Raw genomic sequence first — 27,469 nt, 5'->3', positions numbered from 1 at the left:
TGCAGTGATCGAGTTCCGAGTTGCTTGGGAACTAAGCTATTCGAAAATCAAGGTACCACTTTATAACCATCCAAGGTCTCCATGAATTTTATCTAATCCTCTGTTAAAGCCCTCCAGGTTTTTCAGCCATTGCAAGGGACCACGCTTTATTAGGAATATAGGGAGACTTCACACTATGTAGTAATATGGATTAATAATAATAGCCAAGTCATAACAGGCATTCATATCTAGAGAAGGAGCTCCATAACTGGGAGGGCCGCCATGCAGATGGTACCTTCTGAAAAGCCAGCCGATTGCTCCATTGAGGTCAGTACTGCCTCCACTGACTGGCAGCAGCTCTGCAGGGCCTTCAGTCAGGGGGCCTTCCCAACCATACCTGGAGATGTCCTGGCCAGGGATGATGGGAGTTGTAGTCTTCAGCAAAGAGAGGGCACCAGGTTGGCAATGCTGAAAGTGTCTGTTTCAATCTAAAGATCTTTGCCAGCTTGCTAAGAACGGGTTAAGTTAAAATTAGCAACCAGACTTTTAGGAGTTTTCATCACGGAATCAAGTCCCACTTTCTAAATCAGAACTCCCGTCCATTTAGGGCAGCAGCAAAATTTATCCAATTCAAAAATGACAAGGAAGCCTACCAATGAAAATGTTATAGTGTGAATACTACAACTTACTAGGTATGTGTGTGTTTGTGTGTAATCAAAGGCATGGGAAGCAATCCAGAAGCATTCGCTGCTCTTTGAGAAAACATTTCACAGCTGCAAAGACCTGGGGACATTTAAAGAAAAAGAAAAAAAAAGTTCACGTGGTCACTGAGTCATTTCCAGGAAAGGAAGTTCCCGGGGGCTGAACAAAAAAGGGAAAGTGAAACTTAACTCGGGTCTTTGGCGTGAGGGAGCCATGGCTGCTGCTGGGTATTCCGACAAGAATCTTTCTGATGTAGCCACTTGCTCCATCTGCCTGGAATATTTTAAGGATCCAGTGATCATCCCAGAGTGTGGGCACAACTTCTGCCGGTCCTGCTTGATGCAGCACTGGAAGGAATCGGAGGCAGAGGCTTCCTGCCCTCAGTGCAGAGAAACAGTCCAGCAAAAGAATCTCATCCCCAACCGGCAACTGGCAAACTTCTTGCAATTAATCAAGAATATCAGCGTTTTAGGAAGGAAAGAGGAAGAAAGAAAAGGAGGAGTCTGTGAGGAGCATCAGGAGCCCCTCAAGCTCTTCTGCAAAGTCCATGAAGCCCCCATCTGTGTGGTGTGTGACAGATCCAGGATACATGAAAATCACAAGGTGATTCCTCTGAAGGAGGCTTTGGAGGAATACAAGGTAGGAGATCCCTGGATCTTGAGGGGGAGAAATAGCTGTGGATTCTTCTTTTTAATTCTCAGATCCAAATTAGGCATGGCATGAATTGTTTGTTGTGTAAAAAGCAGCCAAGGGGAAGCCTGAGGGCTTCTGGGATAGCTGGGAGGAGGGAGTTGAAGTCTCTCTGCCAGGGGGACAAAGGGATATTTCCATGAAATAATCACAGCAGCTTCAAAGATTTGAACTGGGACCATGGTGGGGAGAGAAAGGGTTAATGCCTCATCCACATCGCCCAGCAAGGTTGCTTTGTACATACTGTATTAAGAACACTACAAATGTAAATTGCACATACACAACTAAGTACATGTCTCCTTTAGCTATCAGGATTCCTCCTCAATGCCCTGCAAAGCAGAGAGCAGCAAGGGATCAGCTGGGGGGAGGGGGGCTGGTGGCCAGGAATTGACCAGACAGTGCAGGATCCCCTCCCCAAGTATCTGTTGGAAGCAGATTTAGGAGTGGGGGGTGGAAACTCCCTGGAAAAGACCCTGATGTTGGGAAAGATGGAGGGCACAAGGAGAAGGGGGCGACAGAGGACAAGATGCTTGGACAGTGTTCTCGAAGCTACAAACAAGAGCCTGACCAAACTGCGGGAGGCAGTGGAAGACAGAAGTGCTCTGGTCCATGGGGCGTGCTCTGGTCCTATGGCATGCTCTGGTCCATGGGGTCACGAAGAGTCGGACACCACTAAACGACTAAACAACAACAACATATATATATAATGCCTTTATATATATATAAAATGCTGCTGTGCCATGCAATGCAACTAATGTTAGCTCTGCAAGCAAGGGGTGACCTAACTGGGTCCCTGAGCCCCACAGGGGTGCTGCAGAAAAGAAGGTAGTTGGTCCAGAAAGGTTGAAAACCTATGGACTTTTATTTCCTTCAGTATACTACTTTGCAAGGCCACTGGGTGCAAGAAGCCAGTACTGTGGTACCTCTGGTTACATACGCTTCAGGTTACATACACTTCAGGTTACACACTCTGCTAACCCAGAAATAGTGCTTCAGTTTAAGAACTTTGCTTCAGGATAAGAACAGAAATCGGGCTCCTGCGGCGTGGCAGCAGCAGGAGGCCCCATTAGTTAAAGTGGTGCTTCCGTTTCAGGTTAAGAACGGGCCTCCGGAACGAATTAAGTACTTAACCCGAGGTACCACTGTATAACATTCATCAACTCTCTGTTTGTCTCAATCAAACCTGAGTTTTTCATTTTCTCTTTAGGGAGAGATCTGTAGCCGCCTGGAAATTCTGAGGAAAGAGAGAGAGGAAATTCTGGCCTATCAAGCAGCCCTGGACAAGGAATGCAAAGACCTCCTGGTAAGTGTCTTTATTGTTACTAGACAGCAAACAAGCATTTGAAAAATCAAGTCAGGACTGAGGAGGGATGGGGAAATTTGCCCATTTCAGCTTCTCTGCATTTCTCATTTTTCCATTTTAACTGCTTATTTATTTATTATTCTGAAAATGAATCAGATGTTAGGGTAGCTACCTCCTTGTATAAATATTTTAATACATACTTTACCCTACATCCGTGGCTAGAAAAAATGCTCCTTCCTTTAGGCTGTAGCCCTCTGCAAAACAGAAGTCAATAGAAACAGCAATGGAGAGGGCTTCCCCTCAAAATAAATGTTTACTTCTTTAGCCACTGGAGGTTTCATGTCTCCGAAAAATCAGAAGTGCCGTCCCTGTGGAATTCTCATAATTCTCTTCCTGATGTTTTGAAAACTGACCATCTTCCACAGCCAGACCTCCTCTTTTCTTGCAGAAATTAACAGAAACTGAGAGGCTGAAGATTGTGGAGAAGTTCAGACAACTGCACCAGTTTCTGGAAGAACAAGAGAAACGCCTGCTGAATCATGTGGAAGAGGTGGAGGAGGAGATTGCAGGGAGAAGGGATAAGCAGCTGGCCAGACTCTCCAGGAAACTCTCCTCTCTTGAGAAGATCATCCAGGAGATGGAGGAGAAGAGTCAGCAGCCAGCGAGTGAACTCCTGCAGGTAAGATGGTGGGAGGAACAGCCCAAGGCTCCAGGAGAAGGCTGCCCCTTTCATGTATGCAAGGAGTGCAGGGGCTGAGATGATGGAGCCTCTAGTCAGGTTTGGAATGGACAGGAAGACCCAAGAGAACTGGGATGCTTAACTAACCTGAATGCAGACTAGAGATTCTTCTGTGTTCTTGATGGAACAGGAGGTGCTTTTCTGCCCTTTGCTGATGATTTGTCTCTGAATGCCTTCCAGCTTGGCAATGCTGCTTTCCTGCCCTGTGCTGGGATTCGCTGAGGATGCGTTCAGGCCTCCTTCCGACATGAGCCAGTCTCCTGACCAAGCTTCTCTTCCCGTTTCCTGCACAACTTCTGGGTTGATCCCCTTCCCCATGGATACAGATGGGCCCAAAATGGTGCTCAGTCACAGTGACCAAAGAGCAAGACAGAGGGACTCATCCAGACTGCTGCTTGTCCCACCCCTTTCCTCCAGGAAAACCCGCTGTTTACTGCTGAATTAGAGCAAACCTCAGCCAGGTTTTCTCCGGATTGATGTTTGCTTTGATGTTGCACTAAGAAGCAGGTTTTTCCTGAGGGAAAGAGGCAGGGCAAAGACAAAACCACTTGGACTCGTGTTTTCTGGGCACAGGAAAAGCAGAATGTGGGTGAGCCGAAAGAAACACTGAGCTGTTTTATTACCCCTTTGGAGGCATTTTATGCTGCAGCTCCTTTTTTAAATTTCCAGATGGAAAATAGAATTTGAAATTTTGAGACTTCTATGGAAGACAATTTGGGACAATGTCCTAGTTGGATTATCCTTTAGGCTTACTTATGTCTGAATTGCACAATGCAAACTGGATTAAATTAATAAATTATAATCTAAGACAAGAGATGGGGTATAATCTTCTCTTGAACCCACAAACGTGAAATTTCCCTAAAATGCTGGTTGATTTTCAAAAGGATTCAAAAAATTAATTGCAAACTGATGTAGAAATGTGGAGAACTTGATATCGGCAAAATTCATAATTTCAGATTGGAACAATAAAAACTGAGAGAAACAAAAACTGGCTGATTCTGCCATCCTTACCCCAAAAGCTTGCCATGTGCCAGGCAGACTGACATCTGAGGGCCAGAGTGTTCCTCCACTCCAGGGTCTGAGGGGGTCTTCCTAGTGTGGCCTGTGGTGTGCAGTGAATTCCCTTCTCTTTTCCCCTCTAGGATGTGAGAGGCACCCTGGAGAGGTAAGTGGATCTGGCTCATTTCCATTAGTATCACTCCATGAGGCTGGGATGCAAGAACCTCAGACATGGCCCTCCAGGGGCTGCAGGGGGGAGATTGTAGGACTCACTGCCTGCAGCATCTCGCAGGTAAAAGCAGGGGGCCCTATTTTGGACTCATAGCACCCCAGTTCTCCCACCAAGGATCAAGGCCAGAGCACTGCCTCCTCCCTCCCCACATCACTTCACAAAGGGATGGGGGCTCTTTTATTTCTCTTGCACTTTCTATTCATGGACTCTGTGGTAATTTCAATCATCTGAGGAGTCCGTAGTGTGGAAGAATCTCCCCACTCACTGCCTCCCTGTCCCTCTGGGCTTCCTCCAGCCGGCTTACTCCTCTCAATACCTTTCTTTTTCTTTACCAGAAATTGTGGGTTTGAATGGGCTGATAATGTTTTTCTTTTCACCAGGTATGAGAAAAGAGAGAAAAGAGAAGGAGAGCCACTGGCTTTCCCTCCAGAACTGAGGAACAGGATCTTGGAATCCTGTGATGTAAATCACTTTGTGGAAGATGCAATGAAACAATGGAAAGGTAATGAAAAGTGGCTGCAGGGATTTCACACTGGGAATTGTATCAATGTCCTGATTCACATGGAACCTCCCTTGTTTCCACACAATCTGGAGAGGTTGTTTGGGGCTTCTTCAGATTTGCTTAGATTTCCCCCTTGTGAAGTGTGTTAAAAAGGGCACCCGCAAGCACCCAGTTCCTCCTCCACCTCCAACCCAGGCTGGCTGGTCTCCCAGCAGCAGAGCCAAGGCCTGAGCCGCCTCTTGGTCAGAGTTTCAACCTCACCAGCCATTTCTCATGCTTCAGCCATCCCAATCTCCTAAGAGTTTCCACACTTCTTATGAGATCAGCCCCATTCCAGGAGGGAAGACTTCCCATTGCACGAGACCTTTGGAATTACATGGTAAAGCTCTGCTGATTCTTCCTCTGCAATTTGGTTTGTCAGCATGCTTGGAAATACCGGTTTCAACAGCTTTTCCCCACCAGTTTAGTTGGGGCAGATGTTAACCTTCCTCCAGCCCTCCAGTACAGATCCTCATTTTATTTGTAGATTTTGAATGATTGTATTCTGCCATTTTCTAGTATGGATTAGCATTTCTGATTTTCCCATGGAATCATGGAATAGTAGTTTGAAAGGATCCCAAGGATCATCTAGTTTCTACTCCAACCCCCTGCAGTGCAGGAATCACAGCTAATCATGCTAGTTGTTTTAATTCCTTAGGCCTACAGTTGTTGTCTTTGCAATTATTTGTTCTGTCATTTAATCTTTTGTGTGAAATAAGGAAGCAACAGATGCTATGTTATGGTGATGTTTTGTAAAAAGATTTTTTTGGGAGCTGTTGCGGTGTAGCCCATTAAGCCTGTCTTTTTGCTTCCTCAGATGTTCAGTCATTCAGAAATCTTCAGAGAGGTAAATTTCACATGGAGACCCCAATTCACAGGAGAGGGGACTAGTGTTTCATGGGGGTCAAGAGTCTCTTCTGTACAGCCTGACTCTCGCCCTGCTGTTTGTACCACAAAGGCAGAGAGGGTGGACTTGAAGGTGCAGAAGGGGGGGAGAGAAACTGCCCAGAAGGATCAGAAAAAAGAGGGAAGAGTTTCATTCCTGCCTAGAGAGGGTTGGGTTGCTTTTCCATGTGACCTTTTTCAGGCTTGGTTGCCACGTGTCCTCTTTTTCCCAGACAGGTCGTCAGTTTTCATGATAAAAATTTCTCCCCTGGCAGATCTTTAAAATTTGGCAAAATGTCTCAAGTTTTTTTGTTTGGTTTTTTGGTTTACAGTAACCCATGAAATTTTTTCTCATGCATTAGACTCACATCTAAGGCACCTGGCTAAGCTAGTTTGCGATTTTCACTTGTGGGCACGAGGGCCCAGAACGTGACCCCCGCGAAAGTGAGGGGACGCCTGTATATGTTTTTATGTTGTATTTTTATGCTGTGAACCACCCTGTGACCTATGGGTGACAGGCAGTATGCAAATGTAATTTATGATGATGATGATGATGATGATGGAGGAGCCCTCATCTCCCATCCCAACCCAAAGGCCAATTCCCACAGAGATGGTCAGAGGAAAGCAGCTTCTCTCCTCTCCTGCCTCCTCCAATTCTCTCTTTCCCCTTCACTAGCACAGACGAGATGAGTAAAAGGTTTACTAGTTGGTTTTTTCTCTTAGAAAATGTCTGGGTTGAGAGGAGGGCAGGCACAATACACATTGCATATAAGAAAGTGGAGAAGACTGATTTAAAAACCAACAAGGAAGATATTCTGATGAGAGTCTGCAAGGAGGAGTCTCAGTCTAGCATGTGATGGAAAGAAATCCCATTGACCTGAAAGGGAATATGGTTTTGGGGGGATTTTCTTATTATTATCATCAGGATGTCCATTTCTGTCTCTCAGCTGACTCTGCCTAATCTTCTCTTTCTGTCATTTCTCCTCAACAGCAAATGTCACTCTGGATCCAGACACAGCCCATCCCAGCCTCATCCTGTCTGAGAATCAGAAAAGCATAAGATGGAGAGACAAAGAGCAAGACCTGCCTGACAATCCTGAGAGATTTAGCAGCTGGCCTTGTGTGTTGGGACGTGAGGGATTCACAGCAGGCAGACATTTCTGGGAAGTCAATGTGGGAAGTGAGGAAGAGTGGGCTTTGGGGGTCACTAGAAAGTCTGTGAGGAGAAAGGGCCTATTCTCCTTCAGTCCTGGGGAAGGGATCTGGGCTTTGGAGAATTGGGAAAGCGAGTACTGGGCCTTCACCTCCCCTGATTACTCTCCTCTGTCCCTGAGGGAGAAGCCCAGGAGGATCCGAGTGACTCTGGACTATGAAGGGAGACGTGTGTCTTTTTCTGACGCTGACTCCGGAGCCGAACTCTACACGTTCTCAGGAGCCTCATTCTCTGGAGAGACCCTCCTCCCTATCTTTTTTCTGTGGGGATACCAAACATACCTCAGTATCTCCTGAGAAATCTAAAACTGCCTCTCAGGCCAAGCAGGAGTTTCCCTCCAGACCAAAATAACTGATATAAAAACATTTACCTGCCAAGGGCACTTTCGGCAGTTTTTCCAGTCAAAATCAGCAGAAGTAATGGAAAAGGGGGGGGGGGTTGTTGCTTTGCATTTTCCTTCCTTTTTCCAGAATTCCATCTGCAGTTTCTTCAAGAGATAATCACACATTTAACAGTCCCAATAAACAATATTTTCCTCAAACGGGCTCCCTCACCTTCACCTTCAATCTTGTTTTCCTTTTGAGACGTCTGATTTGGCAGAGCACAAGACTCTTAATCCTAGGGTTGTGGGTTTGAGCCCCACATGGGGGAAATGTTTCCTGCACTGCAGGGGGTGGGACTAGATGACCCTCAGGGCCTCTCGCAACTCTGCATTTCTAGGAAACCTTCCTCTCCCCACAAGACATTATGCAGCTGTGAAAATGCCTACATTATTGGATTAATAGATGAGGGGGGGAAAATGATCCCCTTCACCCATATCAGGCAGGATAGCTGCTTGCTCTGGAGACCTCAGAAGGGAAGAAAATGAAAATGAAATTGAACGGGGCGTCAGCTTCAAATATTGTCTGCAAATACAGCCTCACCATCTTCACACTGTGTCAGAAATAAACCTCAATGGGGCTTCTGTCCCTATATGTGTTTAGGGTTGATGCATTAACGTTCCTTATTTACAGGCTGGATTGTGTATGTTAGGAGCATCAAATGGGGTGTCCTCTGGATAATGCTGGACTCCAACTCCCCTTTGACCCATCCAGCATTATCCAGAGGACAGAGAGGATGGGAGATGCAGTCCAGCAGCTTCCGGAAGGGGCCCCATGGGCTGTGCTGCCCTATACATTTCACAGAGCACCTTCCCTGTGTTCCTCAGCCCCACCCCAAATACACAGTGCTCCCCCAAGGAGTGTCTTTTCAGCACCAGGTGCATCTGATTTCTCTCCTGGAATACTAATAGCTAGAACAACAAATGCCTATGGAATTGACCACTCTCAAAGATCAGACAGGACTCACTCTGGCTCCACTATTGGCACGGCCGACTACTGACCACTGCAGCCTGCTCTCCTTTTCCTGAAATACAGCTTTCCCCACCTGCCTGAGGGCCACCTCCCCTTGCTCCATCTCCTATATGATGTTGGCTACGTTTGTGTGTGATCATAAGTTTCCCTGTGAGCCTCCACTCACCCTGTTGAAGGACACAAAAGTGGCCCACTTGGTCCAGCACCCAAGAGGGGCCACCCAGACGCTTGTGGAAAACCTGCAAGGAGGACCAGAGAGCAAAACCAGCCTCCCCCCCTTCCAGCCACTGAGATTTAGAAGCCTGCTGCCGCTGGACTGGGGAGGCAGAGCATAGCCATTGTCCTTAAGAGCCATTAACAGCCTAGTGCTCCGTGAATTTGCCCCTTGTCTTGTCCCCAGCTCAGTGGGTGGAACACAGTCGTCTTAATCTAAGGGTCACTAGCTTTAGACCATGTTGGGCAAAAGATGCCTCCATTGCAGAGATCTGGACTAGGCGACCCTTGTGGTCCCTTCCAACTTGGCAATTTCATGATTTTATGTTGGTTGCCATCTCTGCCTCCAGTGTTAGAGAGTTCCATAGTTTAATTATGTGCTGCACAATGAAATGCTTTGATCTGTCCTGGATCTCACAACATTCAGCTTTGGGGGCTACGAGTTCTAGTGCTATGAGAATTATCTGTAGAGATAATGTACCTCTGTATGCCTGTCTCCATCATGGGCACCAGAGCAGGGGGTGGGCAGATTGTTTGTCCCCTCCTGGGACAGGAAGCCTTGACAGAGAACTTTCTTGAATTAACAACAGCAACTGGTTTCTTGAGGCAGCAGGAAAACAAATCAGGAAGGAGCAGGCCTCTCAAACACAACACAACATCTCTCAGCTCCAGCCTCCTCAGTGGCGTAGCGTGGGGGGTGCAGGGGGGGCCGGCCGCACCGGGCACAACATCTGGGGGTTAGGGGGCACAAATTACTTGCCTTGCCCCAGGTGCTGACAACCCACGCTACGCCACTGAGCCTGCCTGAACTGTGGGAACAGAAAGTCAATCTTGGAAATGCCATGCACTGGAATGTGTGTGTGTGTAATTGTGCTGCATTGGTGCTTTAGATGCAGGGATAACTTGCTCTGCCGTGTCTACACTGCGTGGCTGTGGCTCTCCTGGATTTCAGACCTTTCCCAGTCCGAAATGGGAGATGCAAGGGATTGAACTTGGAAGCTTTTCCATGCCAAGCAGACGCTGTTCTCCTGAGCTGCAGCTCTTCTGCATTTTTGAAGTAATGCTCATGACCTTCTTGATACTATTTGTTTAGCTTTCTGGAATCCCAATTCAAAGGCACATGCTGCCTCCAACAGTGGAGGCCCCACGTAGCCATTCCTGAGGGTGTCTAGTCTTCTAAAGCCAGCCAGGTTGGTCGCCTTTCCTGCCTCTCATATGAGGGAGTTCCATAGTTTTACTTTCTTTTCTCAGTCTGGAATCTTCCACCATCTGGGACTAAATGGACATTTGGCCTGATCCAACAAGGATCTCCTTATTTTTTTGCCAAGTTTGCAAAAAGAGAGTGGTGTCCTATTCCTCCCTTTTGTGGAGTTCACACTTCCACATTTGTACACTACAGTGTGAGTCACTGGGAGCTGCTCTTGTCAGTGTGGGTCTGTGGCTGCCCTTGTGATGTGTCCCTGGCCTTGGTTGGGAACCATTAAGCCAATATGTTTCATAATGGGAGGTACCACTGTAACTAATTTTTTTTAAAAAATATATATATTTAAAAACAAACAGATGCAGCGGAATATGACTTGTCTATTTTGTAGAGTTGTAAGGAATCCGGTGTATCATCTAAGTCAGGCATGTCCAAAGCCGGTCGGTTTAATCTCTGGCCCCTGTGGTAAAATCCTAAAAAACCCTCAAAAAACTTCAATCCTAAAAAAAGGTTAACAACTTTGGTTGGCCCCTCAATTCATCATATCTGGCCCTCTTTGAAAAAAGTTTGGACACCACTGATCTAAGTCCAACCACCTGCAGTGCAGTCCCATATATAGGGGAATCGAACCTGCAACCTTGGCGTAATCAGCACCACAGTCTAGCCAACTGATATGTCCAGGCTGTCCTTGATTTACTTATTTTATTTAACAACATTTGTGTACTGCTTGACTGATGGTAATAAAATCTCTAAGCATTTTACCCAAAACAAATTTAATTCACCACTAGTTCCACCAGCGTTTACTTTCTGGTGCAGTTCACAAACCCTGTTGGAAATATTTCAAGGAACTTTGTTCACCCAAAGTAGTTGATTCGAAGCAGGGGAGAAAGGGCAGCCCCTCCCTTGAAAAATCTCTGCCTAACCCCACCAGATCCCAGAGCTGAGCAGGGGATCGAGATGTCCAATCCAGGAGGTGGGGGAGGGATCTCGGGCTGCTACAAAGCCCTGCCCTCCGGAAGGTGGATTTTCTTGAAGCGGAGGCTGCTGTTGCTGCACGATGTCAAGGATTTCCTTTATTTCCTTTATTTATAAAAGTACGTACACATTGCCTTCTCAGGACAATGTACCGCCATGCATATACTGCATAAGAAATGCAAAGCGAGGAGGAAACGAGCAAGGATAAATCACGTGGGCAATAAACTCCGGAGTCATTTGCAGAAAAACCCAGGAAGTGAGATCGGAGGAAGTGGCATTTAACTCTCACATTGGCGGGAGGGAGCCATGGCTGCTGCTGCTGCAGGAAGTCCCGTCCAGGATCTCCGTGATGAAGCCACTTGCTCCATCTGCCGGGATTACTTCAAGGATCCAGTGACCATCCCAGAGTGTGGGCACAACTTCTGCCGGTCTTGCTTGGCTCAGTGCTGGGGGGAATCGGAGGCAGAGGCTTCCTGCCCTCAGTGCAAAAAAACAGTCCAGCAAAATAATCTCATCCCCAACCGGCAGCTGGTAAACTTTGTGGAATTAATCAAGAAGCTCAGCCTCCAAGAGGGAAAGGAGGAAGGAGGGAAAGGGAAAGTCTGCAAGGAGCACCGGAAGCCTCTGAAGCTCTTCTGCAAGGAGGACGAAGCCCCCATCTGTGTGGTGTGTGGCAAATCCAAGGCACATGAAAATCACAAGGTGATTCCTCTGGAGGAGGCTTACGAGGAGTGCAAGGTAGGAAACCACGCGGGATCTTGAGCCGGGGAGGGAATAGCTGTGGATTCTTCTTGGGTGGTTTTCTGTGGCTCACACGTCTGAACAAGGCATGGCATGAATTGTCTGGATGCAATTTGCATGCTGGTTGTTCAGTGGATCTTGCTCCTGAGTAAGGATGGAATAGTACCCTTAAACACATAAATTGATTCCCTTCCTTTTAAGGATTTGAAATTTTATCAACACACATTGCAGCACCTATAGTAAGCTTTTGAAGCCCTGGGACTTTCTCATTGTTGTTTTCTGCCTAATAATAATAATAATAATTTATTATTTATACCCCGCCCATCTGGCTGGGTTTCCCCAGCCACTCTGGACAGCTTCCAACAGAACACTAAAATACAATAACCTATTAAACATTAAAACTAGTGCAACACTGCTACCCCTTTGGGATAATAAAATGATAGCAAGGATGATGCTAACGAGACTTGTCTCCGAGGATGGGTGCATCGCATAGTAGCCATAAATTGCATGCTGCGGTAAATCTACAAATCTTACCTGTTCTTCTTGCATTGCAGAGGTTGGACTAGATGACCCTTGGGTCCTTTCCAGTTCCCAGGGCTGCATCTCCACTAGGGGCCTGTGGGGTGGAGGGAGCTGGCAGAAGGTGACAGGTTTGCACCAGGTGGAACACTTTTGATGTCTGGTCACCCACCCTCCCCCATTATTGTTTTTTTGAGGGAGGGGGACAACGCATTTCCCCTCGCTCAGACACCCTGGGATGTTGGAGGGGAGCCATAAAGTACCGTATTTTTCGCACCATAGGGCGCACCGGACCATAGGGCGCACCCACTTTTTTGGGGGGAAATAAAGGGGAAAAAATTATTTCCCCCCGAAGGCGCGGGGCTGGGGCGGGGGAAGCTCGAGCTTCCCCCGACCCCAGCCCCCAAACAGGCAGCTCTCCCGCCGCTTGCGGAGAGGTCCGCGAAGCCTGGGCGCGCTGAGCTCAGCGCGCGCAGGCTTCGGCATGCTGGCAACTCTCCGCAAGCAGCGGGAGCCCAGCGCTGGGCTACCACTGCTTGCGGAGAGGTGTGCGAAGCCTGGAGAGCGTGAGGGGTCGGTGCGCACCAACCCCTCTCACTCTCCAGGCTTCAGCGAAAGCCTGCATTCGCACCATAGGACGCACACACATTTCCCCTTCATTTTTGGAGGGGAAAAAGTGCGTCCTATGGTGCGAAAAATACGGTAGCTTTGCATTTTAATGGTTACCCTCAGGCAATGAAATGTATTGGGCCAGCCCTGGCAGCTTTCATTTTTCTACATAGTCTACTGTTTATGCGGAAGATATAAGCACTATATTTTGTGACTTTGAATATTTTTGATCGTTTGTGTTTTTTATTTTCTGCTAATATAAAGAACAATAACAATAATAATTTATTATTTATACCCCACCCATCTGGCTGGGTTTCCCAACAAAATCTTAATTATCAGAATCCTAAAAAAAAGGGTAGCGAGATTAGCAACGCCTGCTAAAAATATCCCCACTTCAATAAATCTTTTATGGTTTTTCTCCAAACTTTTGCAGTTTATCTATAATCATTTAATTAAAACATAAAAAATACAAGCATTAACTGTTGCATATTAAATCTGCTCAATTAAAAGTATTAATGAAACGGAAGAGGGAGAGAAACTATTAAGAGCAGGGCCACCGCATACTAGAAGTCAGGGTAATAGTCAATTTATTGCTCCATCTCTCCCTGTCTAGCCTGAGTGTTTTCTTTCCTCTTTAGGGACTGATCAGCAGCCGCCTGCAGATCCTGAGGAAAGAGAGAGAAAAAATTCTGGCCTATCAACTGGACCTGGAAAAGGAAAGCCAAGCCCTCCTTGTAAGTATCACTGTGTTTATTAGGGAGGGAACTCCCTAATAATCCCTTGAATCAAGTCAGGACTGAGGAGGGATGGGAAATCTGCCCATTTCAGCCTCTCCCTGTTTCTCATTTTTCCACATCATGACAAGGCTTTATGCTGTGGCCATAAACAAAATGGAAGGCAATAGAAATGGCAGTGGAGAGGGTAGAGAGAATGTGTTCATCCCTTCAACCTCCCGCCACCCTCCAATTTTTACTTTAATGTCTGAAGAAGAGGCCTTCTTTAGCTGCTAGGTGTTGGTTTTATGTCTATGAAAAATCAACGTAGCCTCCCTGTGGAATTCTCTTTTGTCTCTCCTTCTGATGTTGTAAATACACATTCCAGACTCCGGCCTGCTCTTTTCCTATTTCTTCCTTCTTCTTGCAGAAATTGACAGAAACGGAGAGGCAGAAAACAGTGGAGAAGCTCAGGCAACTGCGCCAGTTCCTGGAGGAACAAGAAAAACACCTGTTGAATGAGATAGAAGACGTAGAGGAGCAGATTGCAAGGGAAAGGGATGAGCAGCTGGCCCGATTCTCCAGCGAACTCTCCTCTCTTGAAAGGAGCATCCAGGAGTTGGAGGAGAAGCGCCAGAAGCCAGCGAATGAACTCCTGCAGGTAAGATGGTCGCAGGAGCAGCACAAGGCTTCGCTCCTGGAAAAGGGTGCTGGCAAACTTTTATGTGCCTCATTCATCTATACAAATAGTATGGGGTTCAGTATATGGAGGCTCTAGTCAGGAGAGCTGGGATGATTTTCTCACCTGAAAGCAGACTAGAGATTCTTCTGTGGTGGATGGAACTGGATGCGGTTTTCTGCTCTTTGCAGAAAATAATGGTCTCCTAATGCTGTCTATCATGGCCATGCTGCCTTCATGGCCTGTGTTGGGCTTCCCAGAGGCTGCTTTGGCTGCCTTGGATCAAAGGAAAAAATAAAATTCAGCAAACGAGAAGTGAGCTTTAGCATTAAGTGCAGTTTCTTTATTTGACACCTCAGGTTTTAGGCATTGAGATTGTCCTTCCCTTTCGCCTCACCCTCACTCACCCAGAGGCAGACAAGCGACAACCGCCATTGTTTTAGAGACTCATGTGAGATGCCTAGAGTACAGAGATGCTCACAAAGGCTTCCTAGCGCTACTACAGTGGTACCTCGGGTTACAGACACTTCAGGTTACAGACTCCGCTAACGCAGAAATATTACCTCGGGTTAAGAACTTTGCTTCAGGATGAGAATAGAAATCGTGCTCCAGCAACGGGAGGCCCCATTAGCTAAAGTGGTACCTCAGGTTAAGAACAGTTTTAGATTAAGAATGGACCTCTGGAACGAATTAAGTTCTTAACCCGAGGTACCACTGTACTCATATGAAGTAACAAATCTTGCAGTGCCTTCACGCTGGTTTGTTGTCTTGACTCAACTAAGGCCTTGTCATCTTGTCTATTTATCTCACCCCTTGGAGGAAAAAAAACAAACCCATTTCTGTCCTCAAGAACTTAAGACTGGGTAACTTAAGAACTTAACATTGGAAAAATGAAAACTGAGAGAAAGCAAAATTGGCTGATCCCTACTCAAAATGTTGTCATGTGCCAGGCAGACGGACTTCTGAGGGCCAGGGTCTGAGGGGGTCTTCCTAGTGTGGCCTGTGGTGTTCAGTGAATTCCTTTCTCTTTTCCCCTCTAGGATATGAGAAGCACCTTGGAGAGGTAAGTGGATCTGGCTCATTTCCATTAGTATCACTCCATGAGGCCGGGATGCAAGAACCTCAGACATGGCCCTCCAGGGGCTGCAGGGGGGGAGACTGGAGGACTCACTCCCTGCAGCACCTCACAGGTAAAAGCAGGGCCCCCTCTTTTGAACTTGTAGCCCCCCAATTCTCCTTGTAAGAATCAGAGCCAGAGTTCTGCCTTCTCCCCCACCCCCCATCACCTCACGCAGGGCTGGAGGCTCTTCTCTGCCTCCTGCATATTATATTCATTCATTGTTCTTTGAATAGACATCAGTGGGGAGACTCAGAGGCCTAGGGTTGCTGTTCTGGCCCTGTGATGTCTGGCTGTGGAGTTTATAGTGAGGAATAATCTTTCCCCTCTGTGCCTTCCTGTCACTCTAAGCTTTCTTCAATTCTCTTCTTCGATTCCTTTTTTTTATGTACTAGGAATTGTGGACTTGAATAGGCTAACAGTGTTTTTTCTTTTCACCAGGTATGGGAAAAGGGAGAGTCAAGAGAATCCACTGGCTTTCTTTCCAGAGCCAAAGAAGAGGATCTCGGAATTTTGTGATATAAATATCCTTGTGGAGGATGTCATGGAACAATTTGAAGGTAATGAAAACTGCCTGCAAGGATTTTATACTGGGCGTTATATTAGTTCAGAACTGAACATGCCAGGCTCTTGTTGCATTGAATTTCATTCCTGCTGCAGACGGGGTACCACCAGGATATTTTCTTTTTCTTTTTTTTTAAATATAATTTTTATTGAATTTTCAAATTTTAATACAAAGCAAAAAAGAAAGAAGAAAGAAAGGAAAAAGAAGAAAGAAAAAAGAAAAAAAAGAAAAAATAAACACAAATAGATTCTTTCATAACCCTCTTTCATTGACTTCCCCCCACCCCCACCCATGCATCCTAATTTTCAAACTTAATTCAGCAAGTTCTTGTTTCATTTCTTAAACCTCTTCTTATTATATTTAAACTTAATTCCCTTTATTAGGCCCAACTTATTTATCCCATTTTCTTATATACCTTAAATTCTTTTTCTAAGATCGATCGAGGTTCTTATACCATAAATTTCCCCATTTTCATATTAAAATATAAATCAAAATTATAAAACCCAAAAATCATAAACTAGTTTTAAAACTTTCTATTTTCCCCCTCCCTCCTTGTCCGGATATCTGTCCCTTCCTAGATATCTGCCCTCTTATAAAACTCCTAGCCCGGATTCCTCACATCTGAGGCCTCTAACACCATTTGAGTCTCTCTCTGCCTGTTTTGTTGATAGTCCTTCTTATTGATCTTCAAGTCTCGAGGGATGTCTAATGCAGTCTCTTCGCCTTCTCTCCAATCAATCCTAGTTAAAAAGACTTGCTGCAGGGGTTCTGCCAGATGTTCCCTTAAATCACGTTCACCAATGCCAGAAAAGAGGAGGAAGTCCCAGTTATATTTCTTCATTATTTCAGCTTCCCATCTATAGTGTCCAAAAACTTCCTCCTTTACTTTTCTCTTTTCAAAATCCATAATCCAATAAACTTCTCTGTCCCCTTGCTGCATGAAGTCCTGTTCCTGTACTTTTTGCCCTCCAGACTCCTTGTCCTCCAACTTCAAAGAAACTTTTTCCAGTTCAGCTGCAGAATCTTTCAAGGTCAAATCCTCAGTTCCATCAGCAGAGTTGCTTGTTTTTGAAATCAAAGCCGTGAGCTGTTTGTCCATAGCTATCTCTTGCTCTTGTAGAGTTCCCACGAGAAAAAGGGCTCTCTCTATTTCCGCTTGTAATTTTCCTTCTGCAGCCATTGTAATGTCTCTGGTTTCCCCTAGGGGGATTGCCATTTTTTCCCCTTTACCAACAGTCTATTACTTTATTATTACTTGTTGTTACTTAATTTCCAGCCACTTCTGGTTAAATGTAACACCTTTGGATCAGAGAGATATAAAGATACAGTTCTTATCTTGATTTCGCTGTTTGACAGCTCAGATGACAGCTGTCAAACCCCCTTTCTTTCAGGCTAGGCTAATGCGGAACACTCCCGGATCCCGGGTGGGGGTTCCCAAAAATTTTCCCAAATACACCTCTTCCTCCAGCACAACTTAAAAAGACAAAAAAAAACCTTGTTTTCACAAATCAATGGAATCTTTTATCAGTCCCAAAAGACAAAAAGAAGATCTTTTTAATCCGATCTTAGGCTTTCGCTCCTTGCTTCAGATCGTGCATGCAGGGGGGGGGGTGCGGACTTCCTTTTGACACAGCCCCCCCGTTCGCCAAATTAAAGAAGTTAATTTCTTTTAAAATCCAAATTTCGTTTTACTCACAAGGGTGTTTGTTTCAATCCAAATGTCAGGAAGAAAGTTGACGCTCTCTGGCAATGGCTTGCGGCTTCGCTCCACCGAGATAGCGGTCTACTCTCAGCACCGCGCCACTCCTCAGACCTTCTCCGCAGCCTTTAAAAAGGCTCTTCGACTGTCAAGGAGGGCGCTTAAGGTGCCCACCGAGTCACCAGGTCCACAGGTATCCGCACCTGTGGTTTCTAAGGGCCCCCGCGTCGCCGGCGCGGCAAGACCCGTCCTCGATGGAGCCGATTCCCTCCGGAGCTCGGAGGGAATCCGCCATTAAACCGATCGCCATTAAACCGATGCTCCAGCCATCATTTCCTTTCCCCCGTGTATATTGTCACTCTGCATCCTGCAAAGAAAGCCTGAAACATAGAGCAAATCAGGATTTTTTCCTCCCGTGTGCCTCTGTTTACAGTTATACGGAACCTCTTTTTTTTGTGGTTCCCTGTCTGCACAATCTGGGGTTGTCCTTTTGGAGGTTCTCCTTCTCTGAATGGAGTCAAAGGGCATTAAGAAGCCCCCAGTCCCCCTCTGCCTCCTGCTCAGGCTTCTTTCTCAGCCGTGGAGCCAAGGCCTGAGCCGTCTCCTCCTCAGACGTCCCCCTGCAGCTGCCATATCTAGGGCTTCAGCCTTCAAGATCTCCTGAGAGTTCCCCCATTGAGAGAGGAAGCAAGAGCACATGAGCCCCAAAAGGCACAATTATGCTTGTTAACAATTGAAAGATTTGCAGAAGGTTTATGAGTAAGGGTTTCCTTTTGCATGAGAACTCTGCCAGTCCTTCTACAGCAACCTTTGCTTCTACTTATGTTTCACAATTTTGGCTTTAATGATTCCCCCCACCACTTTACTTGGGGAAGATATTAAGGCTGCCTCCATCTCCCCTCTGCATCCTTTTACAGGATTCCTATTGTGCTGCCTCCTCTCCAACACTCTACTAGACACCAATTATAGTGACAAAACTCAGAGAATATCAGGATTTATGCTGAATATTTTTATTCTGATATTTGTAAGCTTGCTTTACGATTATGGAATTTTAAAGCTTTCATGGTTTTCATAGATTCTTCCTATGATTTTCTTGTTTATAATTATTTTTTCTACTTCTTAATCTTCTTCTTGAATTTGAAGATGCTACGTTATGAAGCGTTACTTTTGTATGGAGATTTATTTCAGGTGGAAGAGTGTTGCCCTTACACTATATCTTTTTGCTTCCTCAGATGCTCTGTTACTCAAAGAACAGCTTCAGGAAGGTAAATTTCATGGGGAGAACAGTTCTGCAGACTTTGGGACCTCCATCAATAGTGTAACTCTGGGAAACACTCCTCTAGTGGAGTTTGGGTTCTTTGTATGTCTCATGAATGAACTGGAAGGGAGGTTGAAGGCTTGGATTGGGGGCAGAGCTGTTCCCTGTGAAGAACCTGCACACCAGTCAGGGACTATAATGGAAGAGTTCCATTCCTGCCTGACATTTCACTGGTTTTCCACTTGATCTTTTACTTTTATCTATTTCATAAAATTTATATATCCCTTCATTGGGGGGGACGGGACTTCAAAGACTTACAATACCTTTCAAGAGTCTTAAAGACTCACACTTCTTATGAGATCAGCCCCATTCTATGAAGGAGGACTTCCCATTGCATGAGACCCTTGGAATTACATTTTTAAGGACTACCAATTCTTCCTATGGAATTTTGTTTGTTATCATGCTTGAAAATGCCAACTTGATTAGCTATTCCCCACCTTTTTATACTTGGGTCAGATCTTAACCTTCCTTCAGCTCTCTTTTGGATCTTCTTAAAAGATGGAAATGGCACTTCCGGCCTTCCAGTCATCCAGTATAGATCTCTACAGTGGTGCCCCGCAAGACGAATGCCTCGCAAGACGAAAGGGTTTTTCGGGTTTTGCGACGCTTCGCTAGACGATTTTCCCTATGGGCTTGCATCGCAAGACGAAAGCCCATAGGGAAATCTCGGGGACCTTTTTTTAAATGCTGGCAGTGGGGAGCAAAGCCTTTTTCCCCCCTCCGGACTTCAGAAGAGGTCCAGGAAGGCCGGCGGGGGCGAAAGGCTTTGTTCCCCACCGCCAGCATTTTAAAAGCGGTCCGGGATAGCAGGGAAGCGCTTCCCGCTATCCCGGACGGCTTTTGAAGGCAGGCAGGGGGGGCAAAGACTTTTGCCCCCCCGCCCGCCTTGGGAAGAGGTCCTGGACCTCTTCCCAAGGCGGGCGGGGGGCAAAAGTCTTTGCCCCCCCTGCCTGCCTAACCGGGGGCTTTTAAATCGCCCCGGGACTGTCCGGGGCGATTTAAAAGCCCCCGGACGGCTTTTGAAGCCTCCCCCCGCCGCCCGGCATCGGGGCATCGTCCCGATGCCGGGCGGCGGGGCAGGAACGCCTCCCCCCGCCGCCTGGCATCGGAACCATGTCCCGATGCCGGGCGGCGGGGCGAGAAAGCCTCCCCCCGCCGCCCGGCTTCGGGGCATCGTCCCGATGCAGGGCGGCCGGGCAGGAACGCCTCCCCCCGCCGCCCGGCTTCGGGGCATCGTCCCGATGCCGGGCGACGGGGCGAGAAAGCCTCCCCCCGCCGCCTGGCATCGGAACCATGTCCCGATGCCGGGCGACGGGGCGGGAAAGCCTCCCCCCGCCGCCCGGCTTCGGGGCATCGTCCCGATGCCGGGCGACGGGGCGAGAAAGCCTCCCCCCGCCGCCCGGCATCGGAACCATGTCCCGATGCCGGGCGACGGGGCGGGAAAGCCTCCCCTCGCCGCCCGGCTTCGGGGCATCGTCCCGATGCCGGGCGACGGGGCGAGAAAGCCTCCCCCCGCCGCCTGGCATCGGAACCATGTCCCGATGCCGGGCGACGGGGCGGGAAAGCCTCCCCCCGCCGCCCGGCTTCGGGGCATCGTCCCGATGCCGGGCGGTGGGGCAGGAACGCCTCCCCCAGCCGCCCGGCTTCGGGGCATCGTCCCGATGCCGGGCGGTGGGGCAGGAACGCCTCCCCCCGCCGCCCGGCTTCGGGGCATCGTCCCGATGCCGGGCGGTGGGGCAGGAACGCCTCCCCCAGCCGCCCGGCTTCGGGGCATCGTCCCGATGCCGGGCGGTGGGGCAGGAACGCCTCCCCCCGCCGCCCGGCTTCGGGGCATCGTCCCGATGCCGGGCGGTGGGGCAGGAACGCCTCCCCCAGCCGCCCGGCATCGGAACGATGTCCCGAAGCCGGGCGGCCGGGCGGGAAAGCCTCCCCCCGCCGCCCGGCTTAGGGGCATCGTCCCGATGCCGGGCGGTGGGGCAGGAATGCCTCCCCCCGCCGCCCGGCTTTGGGGCATCGTCCCGATGCCGGGCGGTGGGGCAGGAACGCCTCCCCCAGCCGCCCGGCATCGGAACGATGTCCCGAAGCCGGGCGGCCGGGCGGGAAAGCCTCCCCCCGCCGCCCGGCTTCGGGGCATCGTCCCGATGCCGGGAAGTGGGGCAGGAACGCCTCCCCCAGCCGCCCGGCTTCGGGGCATCGTCCCGATGCCGGGCGGTGGGGCAGGAACGCCTCCCCCCACCGCCCGGCATCGGGGCATCGTCCCGATGCCGGGCGGTGGGGCAGGAACGCCTCCCCCAGCCGCCCGGCTTCGGGGCATCGTCCCGATGCCGGGCGGTGGGGCAGGAACGCCTCCCCCAGCCGCCCGGCTTCGGGGCATCGTCCCGATGCCGGGAGGTGGGGCAGGAACGCCTCCCCCAGCCGCCCGGCTTCGGGGCATCGTCCCGATGCCGGGCGGTGGGGCAGGAACGCCTCCCCCCACCGCCCGGCATCGGGGCATCGTCCCGATGCCGGGCGGTGGGGCAGGAACGCCTCCCCCAGCCGCCCGGCTTCGGGGCATCGTCCCGATGCCGGGCGGTGGGGCAGGAACGCCTCCCCCAGCCGCCCGGCTTCGGGGCATCGTCCCGATGCCGGGAAGTGGGGCAGGAACGCCTCCCCCAGCCGCCCGGCTTCGGGGCATCGTCCCGATGCCGGGCGGTGGGGCAGGAACGCCTCCCCCCACCGCCCGGCATCGGGGCATCGTCCCGATGCCGGGCGGTGGGGCAGGAACGCCTCCCCCAGCCGCCCGGCTTCGGGGCATCGTCCCGATGCCGGGCGGTGGGGCAGGAACGCCTCCCCCAGCCGCCCGGCTTCGGGGCATCGTCCCGATGCCGGGAGGTGGGGCAGGAACGCCTCCCCCAGCCGCCCGGCTTCGGGGCATCGTCCCGATGCCGGGCGGTGGGGCAGGAACGCCTCCCCCCACCGCCCGGCATCGGGGCATCGTCCCGATGCCGGGCGGTGGGGCAGGAACGCCTCCCCCAGCCGCCCGGCTTCGGGGCATCGTCCCGATGCCGGGCGGTGGGGCAGGAACGCCTCCCCCAGCCGCCCGGCTTCGGGGCATCGTCCCGATGCCGGGCGGTGGGGCAGGAACGCCTCCCCCCACCGCCCGGCATCGGAACGATGTCCCGAAGCCGGGCGGCCGGGCGAGAAAGCCTCCCCCCGCCGCCCGGCATCGGAACGATGTCCCGAAGCCGAGCGGCGGGGCGAGAAAGCCTTTGTCCCCCCTGCCTGCCTTCCCAGGGGCTTTTAAATCGCCCCGGACAGCGGAGAAGTCCTCCGCTGTCCCGGGCGATTTTAAAATGCCGCCCGCCAGAAGAGGTCGGGGGAAGGCGTTTTCCATAGGAACGCATTAATTGATTTTCAATGCATTCCTATGGAAAACCGTGCATCGCAAGACGAAAAACTCGCAAGACGAAGAGACTTGCGGAACGAATTAATTTCGTCTTGCGAGGCACCACTGTATTTCATTCATGAATTCAAATTGATTTTATTTTGCGATTTTCTAGTATGGAGTACCATTTCTGGTTTTCGCATAGAATAGTAGAGTTTTAAAGGTTTCCAAGGGTCATCTAGTTCATCATGTTAGTGTCTTTAATTTCTTAGTCATACTGTTTCTTGTTTGCAGTTATTTGTTCTCTGATTTAATCTTCTGTTTGAAATAAGGAAACAACAGATTCTAGGTTATGATGTAATATTTTCGTAACCAGATTAAACATTATATCTTTTTGCTTCCTCAGATGATCCATTACTCAGAAATCTTCAGAGAGGTAAGTTTCACATGGAGGCCTAAATTCACAGAAGGGGGGGTCGGGGCTGGTCTCTCATGGGGTCTGTGCTGCAGAGTTAAGAACCATCCATAGCTTGACTCTGGCCCTGCTGTTTGGGTTTTCCCTATGTACAATAAAGACAGAGAAGCTGGGATTGAAGGTGCAGACAGGATGGGGAGAGGGCTTCCCCTCCAAAGAAACTGCCCAGATGTATAAGACTAAGTTCTCATCCTGCCTAGAGATAGTTTGTTTGCTTTATGTGACCAAAGCACTTCGCAGTTGTGTCAGACCAAGAGTCCATCTCAACCAAAATCCTCTTTCCAGCAGGAGCCAAACTGATGCCACCAGGAAGCCCCTAAGCAGGACAGGAAGGCAGTGGCTCTCTCCAGTTTCTGGCTTCCATCACCTGAGAATCAGAGGCAGCCTTGTCAATAGCCCCCACCTAGTGAATTTAGCCCACAGGGAGATCTGTTTTGCTGGCCAGACCAGCACTGTCTGCACCCCTGGCCTTGTTAAGGGACGAAGGAGGGCTTCATCTTCTGGAAGTTTAAAAAACAGTTCCAAGAAGACAGATGCTAATGGCTGATGTGGGAGGGAGAAATCTGTGGTCTGAAATGGCTCAGCAAGGTCAGGTCAGGGAGGAGGAGTTGGTCATAGTGGTATGATGGTATTAGCTCTAGTTCAATAGGTACCCCACCGTAGCCAACTTTCCCCTGATGTCCTGCGCAGCTTGTTTCAATGTATTTACCATATCTTTTGCCCCATAGGGCGCACCAGCCCATAGGGCGCACCTAGTTTTTTTTGGGGGGGGGGAATAAAGGAATAAAAATTATTTTTCCCCCCAGGCGTGGGAAGTCGCACCGGGCTCCCAAGGCTTGCAGAGAGCTGCCCAAAGCCCGGGGCGCGCTCTGCTGCGCTCCCCAGGCTTCGGGCTACAGGCTGGTGTCCGCAAGCCTTGGGAGCCCGGCGGGAACTCCCATGGGCTCCCAAGGCTTGCAGATAGCTTCCTGAAGCCTGGAGAGTGAGAGGGGTCAGTGCGCACCGACCCCTCTCGCTCTCCAAGCTTCAGCGAAAGCCTGCATTCACCCCATAGGACGCACACACATTTCCCCTTCATTTTTGGAGGGGAGAAAGTGTGTCCTATAGGGCGAAAAATACGGTAAATATACAAGTGCAGGTGTGTTTTCAGGACAATGAATCAGCTTTACAATGAAAACTGCAAAAGACAAAACATTATTTAAAGAGCTTTTAGCATGCACCATGAAAGCAAAATTGCATGTTAGTGGCACAACGCTTCTACGGAAAGTTTCGCAATTCAAGGGTATCTGCTAGGTTGCCCAACTTTGTTTTCCTCGTTGAAATGTTATCCTTGAGGTAGCATTAGTCTTACCTCCAGCTGAGCTAAAATTGGCTGATCGTTCTGCACTGATGCTCTTCCCAACTCTAACTATAAATGAGGTTATTAAGGGGTTGATAGCTGTTCTCTGCTGATCTGAACTGGGGTGCCCTCATTCAACACCCCATGGGAGCTCCAAATGGCTAATTCACCCAGAGAGTGTCAAAGGAGGGCAGTTTCTGTCTACTAGCCACTATCCCCTTCACTAATATAGAAGAGCTAAATATTCTTATTCTTATTATTTATTGAATTTATATACTGCTCTACACCCAAGGGTCTTAGGGCAGTTCACAGAATAAAATAAAGATATAAAACCTAATAATAATAATAATAATAATAATAATAATAATAATAATAATAATAATAAACCAACAACAACAACCCAAAAGCTCCCCCCAGAAAACACATTTTAAAAGGGCATAGGACAGGCTTCCTCAGCCTCGGACCTCCAGATGTTTTGAGGCTACAATTCCCATCATCCCTGACCACTAGTCCTGCTAGCTAGAGATCATGGGAGTTGTAGGCCAAAAACATCTGGAGGGCCGAGGTTGAGGAAGCCTGGCATAGGATAATGTTTCCTGGGTGATTTTGCTTCTTGGAAGATACCTGGATTGAAAGGAGGGGAACAATATAAATGTATTGACTATAAAAAGAGGAACAAAACTGATTCAAAATCCAAAAGGAGTGTATTTATTCTGGAAGACGCCTAATCTTAGATGTGAGGCAAAAAACTCCCTTTTTTTTTAGAGGGAATCTGGTACCTGGGATGTCTGTCTCTGACTCTGGGCTGATTCTGCCTCTCTTCTCTTTCCCTCATCCTGCCCCCACAACAGCAAATGTCACTCTGGATCCAGACACAGCCCATCCCAGGCTCATCCTGTCTGAGGATCGGAAAAGCGTGAGATATGGAGACAAAGAGCAAGACCTGCCCAATAATCCAGAGAGATTCAACAACCGTACTTCTGTGTTGGGACATGAAGGATTCACAGCAGGCTGCTATTTCTGGGAAGTCACTGTGGAAAGTGAGGGAAAGTGGGTCTATTGGACTGTGGGGGTCACTAGGAAGTCTGCAGAGAGGAAGGGTGACTTTGCCTTAAGTTCTGAGGGAGGGATCTGGGCTGTGGGGAAGTCGGGAGGTGAGTACATGGCGTTTGACCCCCCTGATTACCTTCCTCTGTCCCTGTTTTGGGAGCCCAAGAGGATCCGAGTGACTCTGGACTATGAAGGGGAGGAGGTGTCTTTTTCTGATGCTGACTCAGGAACTGAACTCTACACGTTCTCAGGAGCCTTATTCTCTGGAGATACCATCCTCCCTTTCTTTCACCTGTCAGGAGATAAAACCCACTTCAGGATCTCCTGAGGAGATGGAATCCGCCTCACAGGCCCAGCAAGTCTTTCTCTCTGGACCAGAATGACTCAGATTAAAACAACAACAGTATTTGCCTCTCAAGGGCACTTTGGGAAGGATTCATTCCAGTTGAAATAAGCAGAAATAACAAAATAGTCAATAAATTTTTGTTGTTTGTTGTGTTTTTCTTTTCCCTTTACCTTTCCAGAATTTATTCTGCAGGTGAGTTCTTAACGAAACAGTAACACTTGACTAGTCTGAATAAATAATCTTTTCCTCAAAAAGGTTCTGCCTCCATCACCTTCAATCCTGGTTTTGTTTCTCCACCTTCCTCTCCTCACAAGACCTTCCGTAGCTATTCGAATGTGCACATTACTGAATTAATAGATTTCTAGAAATCAACCCCTTCACCCACATCAGGCAGGAAAGCTCCTTGCTCTGGAGAACTCAGACAGGAAGAAAACACAAATAACTTGAATAGGGCACAAACTTCAACCCCCCCCCCTCTGCAAATACAGCTTTTCTATCTTGACACTTACTTGTTTAATTCAGTGGGGCTTTTGCCCAGTTAAATGTGTTTAGGGTTGCTGCATTAACATTCGGGCTCTGTCTGTTTGGGTGGCAAACATGGCGTCCACTGGATGATGCCGGACTCCAACTCCCATCTGCCCCATCCAGCATGTCCAGGGGTCAGGGTTGATGAGAGCTGCAGTCCAGCAGTTTCCGGAAGGCTGTGACTGCTCTATATATTTCTCATGGGACTTTGTGTTCCTCAGCCCCACCCCAAATACATTATGATCCACCAAATATGGTCTTTTCAGCATCAGGTGGGTTTATTTTTTCTCCCGGGCTGCTAGTAACTATCATTTTAATTCTCGCAACTATTTTCTGTTCCTGAAGCTCAGAGGGTCAGTGCCAGAAACATAATGCCCTTTGATAATTCCACTGGGATAGTGGAAATCTCTCAGGTGCAGTTCAAAGCATCCAATGCCAGCTTATAGTGGGTTCCTTTTTTTGCTGGGACTTCATGGGTCTAGGAGTCTTTGCAGCAAGGGAAATGTCCTTTTTGGCATCGCCAGCCAAAGAGAGGCAACTTGGCAAAAGCATCTTGACACGCAGGTCTTGCCCAAGCCCAGGACTGAACCAGGGACCTTGAGATCTTCAGTCTAATGTTCTCCCAGCTGACATAATTCAGCTTCTCGGGGGGAACAAGTGCAACCCGACCATCTGTGAAACGAGGCTCAGAAGAGGCAAGAGGGGATGCCAGTACCCTGCTCCACAAGAAAATGGCAATGGTTAAATCTCCGGGGCTTACCTCCAAGTAAACTTGCATTGCATTGGGCTTTCTGAGATGAATGAACTGTTCCTGAAGACTGCATTTGCTGTGTTCTCCCAAGGAGAATGTCTTGCCACAGTGCAAAGATCAGTGACCATAGTGTGGGGTGTATCTTTGCAAGGAAGGGGGCCAGAGCCAAAACCAAAATGTGTTTGCTGTTCCTCCTCTGACCAGACCTGTCATGAGCTGCCCTATCCACAATGGGAAGGAGACACCAATGTCTGCCGCCTCCTTGAGCCACAGAGAAGGCAACTTGCAGCTCTCACTTTTGCCAAGAGGGTACAGTGGTACCTTGGTTCTCAAACACCTTGGTAACAACTTTGAACTCAAACACTGCAAACCTGGAAGTAAATATTCTGGTTTGCAAACTTTTTTCAGAAGCTGAACATGCTCTGTTTTGAATGTTATGCTTCCGTTTTGAGTGCCACACTTCCGTTTTGAGTGTTACGCTGAGGTCTGTCTGTTTTTGCTATTTATTTTGCGTTTTTGTTTTTGCAGGGTTTTTTTATTTGTTTTTGTGAGGAACCAAGTTCAGCTACTGATTGATTGTGTGACTGCAGTACATTGTTTATTGCTTTCATTTTATGGATCAGTGATCTCGTTAG

General features: G+C 48.7%; 3 protein-coding genes across 4 annotated transcripts in view; all 3 read left to right on the top strand.

The window, feature by feature from the left end:
- The window catches only part of LOC309364809 (zinc finger protein RFP-like), an 80,474-nt gene that overhangs the window by 22,151 nt on the left and 30,854 nt on the right, over positions 1 to 27,469 (top strand). The gene's annotated exons all lie outside the window — the stretch shown is intronic.
- On the top strand, positions 853 to 7,824 carry LOC309364847 (zinc finger protein RFP-like). The gene is made up of 7 exons (XM_081902798.1): positions 853 to 1,320; positions 2,579 to 2,674; positions 3,123 to 3,353; positions 4,556 to 4,578; positions 5,025 to 5,146; positions 6,003 to 6,032; positions 7,062 to 7,824. The coding sequence occupies exons 1-7, from the start codon at positions 895 to 897 to the stop codon at positions 7,577 to 7,579; spliced, it is 1,446 nt and encodes a 481-aa protein (XP_081758924.1). The 5' UTR covers positions 853 to 894; the 3' UTR covers positions 7,580 to 7,824.
- LOC309364804 (zinc finger protein RFP-like) lies at positions 11,057 to 25,812 on the top strand. Its single transcript, XM_081902720.1, has 8 exons — positions 11,057 to 11,762; positions 13,532 to 13,627; positions 14,037 to 14,267; positions 15,326 to 15,348; positions 15,844 to 15,962; positions 18,899 to 18,931; positions 22,755 to 22,784; positions 25,014 to 25,812. The coding sequence occupies exons 1-8, from the start codon at positions 11,331 to 11,333 to the stop codon at positions 25,538 to 25,540; spliced, it is 1,491 nt and encodes a 496-aa protein (XP_081758846.1). The 5' UTR covers positions 11,057 to 11,330; the 3' UTR covers positions 25,541 to 25,812.

The sequence above is a fragment of the Podarcis melisellensis genome, assembly GCF_964234715.1.
Source record: "Podarcis melisellensis genome assembly, chromosome: 2".
NCBI classification, from domain to species: Eukaryota; Metazoa; Chordata; class Lepidosauria; order Squamata; family Lacertidae; genus Podarcis; species Podarcis melisellensis.
This window is presented reverse-complemented; position numbering and strand designations above follow the sequence as displayed.